General features: G+C 30.5%; 1 protein-coding gene across 1 annotated transcript in view; it reads left to right on the top strand.

Moving 5' to 3' along the window:
* Positions 1-6,060, top strand: part of LOC111625482 (muscle M-line assembly protein unc-89-like) — a 230,921-nt gene that overhangs the window by 51,428 nt on the left and 173,433 nt on the right. The window contains exon 5 of the mRNA XM_023368634.1: positions 2,772-3,008. Within this exon, the coding sequence (XP_023224402.1) occupies positions 2,772-3,008 (237 nt within the window). The remainder of the gene's footprint in view (positions 1-2,771; positions 3,009-6,060) is intronic.

The raw sequence follows: 6,060 nt of genomic DNA, 5'->3' as shown, positions 1-6,060 counted from the left end.
ACATACATTATAGACATAGCCATTCCAAACACTCACAATGTACAAAACACATGCACTGAAAAAATTAGCAAGTACACAGAACTCGTCCAGGAAATAAGGCTTCTGTGGAGGATGGACAGGGTGCTTATTGTACCTGTTGTTCTCTCCTGTACAGGTGTGATACTACACACACTACATAAAAGCCTGGGAACATTACAATTGAATAGAAATACATACATCACACTACAGAAGGCCACTATATTGAATACATGACACATTGTTAGGAAATTCCTGAATACAGACACACACACTGACACACTTATTTAATTTTAGTTTAGTTTTGGTTGCTATGCCTTGACTCTGGTCTGGCATAGTACACAGCCACCGGTGTGAACCTAGTATAACTCACAAAACCCAACATAATAATAATAGGTTAGTGGCATTACGTAATTCTATTAATAGTATCATATCATACGTTTTTGAGGGGAACAACATTTTGGTGTGCTGTATTGAGTCATGGGTGTGCCGCAAGTAGAAAAAGGTTGCAAAACACTGCACTACAGGATGTAACTGTTGACCCTTCTTATGGGTTTTTGCAAATGCAAATATGCCTGGCAGTGTGGGAGCCATAACTGTCATTGAGGAAAGATTCAAAATATTAGTGAGGGGAGTATTGGAAATCTTCAAAACCTGGAAGCTATTTTTCAAGAAAACCATAAGATGCTATCATGCATTTTGTGTCTGAGATATATAGCACTATAGCAATGCAGTATGATTCCTTTTTCATAAGTACCACATGTTTTGATTTATTTGCTCTTAAGGCAACAATATCATTATCATTCAACCATATTCTAGAAGCAATAATAGATGATCAGAGGGTTTTAGAAGAATTAGTATCTATAAATAAAAAAAAGTAGAAATTCTGGAAAAAGTAGAAATTCACAAGGCACAGTTGCACACAAACTGCATTAATCATAGGGATGCTGACGGATTATCATTGGCATGGAAATCCTTCTACGATGAGTTGACGTAGTTTATGTAAGCGGGAAGGTTAATTAAGATAATTTTTTATTGGATGTATATATTTTATTTTATTTCTTTATTTCGTTTTAATTATCCTATATAATTTTTGCAATTATTTAAGCTTGGTAAATGTTAACGTATATTTATGTAACCGCTTTTTGAATTTATGTTTTACGTAATTTCGACTTGTTCGTTCGATTCAGAATGATAACTGAGGATGATCACTTAAAGCATTCGAAAGCGTTTTTAAGATATTAAAAAACGATTTGCTGGATTGTTTAAAGGTTTTGATTTTTTTATTTATAGTGTAGTTCCAGTACAAAAGTATTTTATTTATAGAATTAGTATCACATATGTTGCATATGGTCATTATTGTCTTCCATCTGAAATATCTGTTAGTGGTGTGATCTAGATCAGGGATCTAGATGTGGCCCTTACGTAGAAAAAGGTTGCCCTTTTTCTACATAAGGGCTGCATTTTAAAACTTTTGAACTGACACAGGCCACATACAAGAGAAAAGAGGAAAAAAATACTGGTAAATTACAATTATTTATTCATATGTTTATAATAACATATGAAATTAACATAGATATACTTAATTTAGCTTCTGAAACTGAAGTAAAATGTAATATATCAGAAATATTTGGTTAAATATTAGTCACAGCTAATCTTAAATTAGTTTCGATATGAGTCTGTTAGCCAATTTCTTGTTTTAATTTTTAATTTTTACTAAATTCATTACAGGAAAAACTATTCACATACATAAGTTGTAGAAAGTAATGTTTGAATTTTTGCTGAATACTTCTTCGAGCTGGGAAATTGATATATTTATTTATATTTGATGCAATGTGAGCCACAAAAAATATTAATGCAGGCTGCATGTGACATGAGGTATACAGGTTGTATCTTTTTGAAGGTACTGGACTTAGGGGGAGGTGTGTAAAAGAGACCATGTTTGAAGACATGTATGAGTGTTGAAGGATGTTGAATACTATTCCAACAAGTACATGTAACTATCAAGTATAATATACATATAATATGATGTATATTATACTTGAAAGTTTAACAATAAAATAATGGTCTCAAGTCTCTTTGTGTGATAATCCCTAAAATAACTAGAATATAACAATATATGAGAAATAATTAATAAAATAAGGGGATAAGAAGCTAGTCAATAGACATATACTGTAGTATAATTATTATTTAGGTAATAGATTTAATTGCTATTAACCAATCATATACAATAACAAATATAACATATGCATGTCTTTTTGCATTGCAGTTTATTTAAACAACATTTGATACTACTAAATTTTTTTAATTATATTCTCCTTGCTAAATTTCTGGTTGTGCTGCTGTTTCAGGTAACAAAATTTGATGATGGTTTGTCTATTGATTTTCTCTGTAGATTGAATAGGGATACTTTTTGACTCACCGTATACATCTGAATAAACAATGATTTGTAGAGTGATATGCAATTATTGCCAATTACACATGTACATGCTGTGTAGGAGTTGAAATTCAAATTCTGTTCTGGGCTAATGTTTTGTAGATAAACTAAATTTAATTAAAATTATAAAAATTTATTAATTACTAAAGTTATCAATAGAACATGAGTTATGTATCTCTAAAAGTTTTGAATCATTAATCAACTTAATTAGACCAATTTTGAATGTAATTTTATAATATTTATATTTATAAAGAATATCTACATTATAAATAAATTATTTATATTTATATATCTTATGAATACGTATAAATATTTTCAGTGGGTGAAACTGCAACATTTGAATGTCAAGTTGCGACTTCTAGTCCAACTTCTGTTATGTGGTTAAAGGACAACATGCCTATAACAACATCTGATCATTTTGTAATGACAAGTGATGATATCAGGCATTGTTTAACAATTAAAAATGCTAACATCGAAGATGGTGGACTTTATACAGTGGTTGTTACAAATGCACATGGAACAAATTCTTCAAGTGCAACACTTAGTGTTATTTCAGGTATATAACATAAATTATAGAGTTTAATATAAAATTATTAATCAAAACCTGTTAGATTCTCTACCAGTCTATAGTTAGCTAAATTTGAGTAAATGTAATTTACTAAATAATTTAAGTAAGTCAAAATACTAGCCACTAAATAATTTAATTTATTTAGTGGATGTATTGAATTCAATTAGTTTAAATTATATATTTGTTAAAATTATTAAGATACAGAAAATGTATCTATCTTAGGAACAATTTTTATTGATAATTAATTTCCAGTTAGCATAAATATTGTCCCTATAGAGAATTGAGCAGTTGTTTGATTATTAATTGAATGCATTTTATTTACTAAGTAAGATAAAGAATGATCAGAAAGATAAAGCATGTGTAATTATTTTATTTTATATATAAACTGATATATTTAATTTATTTATGATAAGAAATGGCTTTCATTTAATATACTTTTAAATTGCAGGATTAAACTGCTATTTTTAGGCATACAAAATATTACTTATTTAGAAACACTTTCAGCCACTTATGTAGCCATTTTCAGCTAACTGTAAATACAAAAGAAATGACATAGAATGTAGATTTGAACCACTCAGTATTAAAACCTTATAATACAGGAAATCCTTGTTAATTTGAACTCAGACAGTTCAAAATCCCATTAGTTCATAACTGTACTTTCTCCCATCCAGAATTATAGAGATTTACATGATAAGGAATTTGGTTCAAAATATGGCTACTTTGTAATTCAAAATGAAAATTCTGTCCGAACTGTGATATGTATATGTTAACTCATTTGTTTAAATCAATGTTTTTTAAAATGGTTCTTACGGACCCCTGGGGGTCCTTGGAACCACTGGTGGGGTCTGTGGCAAATTAAAATTAATTTGGGAGTGTGTGGACAATGTCAGGGGGTCCGCAAAAGGTTTAATAAAAAGTAAAATGATTGTGACCCATTTTCATTATTATGAAAGTTAAAAATAAATAAATTGGTAGTCATTTTTATGTCCTGACATAAATGTTTGTTTATGTCAGGACATATCATTCTATCAGGTTCATCCATCTCATTAGTAATGTGAGAACAAGGGTTCTGGTCTACTCTGTTTCACAGGGATGGCTGTTATAGTTAAGAAGAAGATTTGTAAAAATCTTCTTGTCAGTCCTGACACCAGTTAATCTAATTCGTGAACTAAGACACAAAGTAAAGTAGAATTTGTATTACTGGAATAAGGAGTATTGCTTTAAACATTAACATTAGTTACGTGGATTAAGTAGTTTACGTGAGTTTCTTGGTAACATAGGTCGATGATGGAGTTAGGCGTTAAATCAATTACTCAAATTCGGATTTTATCTATATATTTATTAAGATAAACTATAATTGAAATCTATACATAAAAGCATACCTTAAACATAATAAGAACAACAAGCAATATTGCTGTTAAATACAAACGGAGGACCTGAAATCTAACCTCTAAATCTAAACTGAGAGAGTTTACATGACATAATTATATTATCTATGTTTCCATAATAGTCGTGGAGAGTCGCATAGTCTTTGGGAACAACTGGAGGTTGAGAACTGGAAGAGGGATGGCTAAAGTCTTAGGTGCTCGGCAAAAGTGCCAAAATGGGAGCATTGGCTAAAGCTTTGAACACTAAGTAAGAGTGTCAAAATGAGAGCAAATTGGAAGGTGGCCTATCACCTTTTATACCAATCTTTATCCAATAGAATTATTGGAATATCATGCCCTGCTTCTGACATGATGAGAAAGTCAGGTGGTCTTGCAGATAGATGAGTGAGATATCACACTTGAACTATCAATTTAGGGTGAACTAAACTGTTGTTCTCTGTGAATTACAGAAAGTGCTTCCTTATTGAAAGACTGATAATTTTTCTATCAAGTTTAACTTAAAATAAATTTTAAAACATTATTTTAACAAATTCATTAAAATATCTCCCTTAAATTCCAGATTATCACAATAACATAAAAATGCAGAATTTGGACAATATATCATATAGGTTAAAACAACAGTAAACATAAAATATATATATATATATATATATATTTATTTATTAAATAATATATTTCTTGAAATTATTGACTTCATTATACTTAATTCAAAGAATCATTATGTAATTCAAGGAGTCAACTTATTTATTTTTTATGAATCTATGAGCACTAAGTTTTGGCTCTATGGAGGACTTATCACACACTATTGATGTTATCAGAATAATCACATAGAAATGGGTGAACACAGATTTATTATAATTGTAAAGTACTATATTATTTTTCCGACTTTTCCAACGATTATCGACACTACTGCGTGCCGGAAATAGCCNCATAGATTCACACAACAATATCCTCACCTCAGTGTCACCGAACAAAGGGTTGTTGATAAAAAAAAACAATTATACACAACAACCTTATCCCACAAACAAATACATCAACAGACAGAAACATTTAACATTATTAATGAAGATCACGTAACCTGTCAGGATAATCCAGCAACAAGCATTGATAATAGCACACATACAACTACTACCGCTAATGATACTACAGGCACTTCCTCATTGATCACTGATAACATAGACATAGAATTACTTAATACACTCTCACTTATATTTAAGGAAACACTCACTAAATATACAGGTACAGATCCCACACAAAGACCACGAATACCGAAAATCAACACGTCAAAGGTAGTAGGAAAAACACTAGATTATGTAAACACTCACTTACTACCAAACTACATCCATTTAATTTCTACACTCTCAGACATTCAAACATTAGTTTATGCTGGGGCAGTCACAGTAGTGACACACCATGGGCTGAAAATACAATCGCAGACAGATACACACAACACACATTTCCATCACAAGCCTGCCTGGCAGAGAAGAATAGAAACACAAATAAATGACATTAGACAGCAATTAGGCAGGCTGACACAATACACTAAAAACAACATAACACCCAAATTAAACAAACAACTCAAAAACATTTTCAAGAAAATCAAAACACACACAAAACATGAACATCACAACACACACATTACAGAATACATC

Source organism: Centruroides sculpturatus, unplaced genomic scaffold (assembly GCF_000671375.1).
Source record: "Centruroides sculpturatus isolate CEXI.00-Female unplaced genomic scaffold, Cexi_2.0 scaffold95, whole genome shotgun sequence".
Classification (NCBI taxonomy): domain Eukaryota; kingdom Metazoa; phylum Arthropoda; class Arachnida; order Scorpiones; family Buthidae; genus Centruroides; species Centruroides sculpturatus.
Note: the sequence above shows the minus strand (reverse complement) of the source record. Positions and strands in the feature narration are given on the sequence as shown.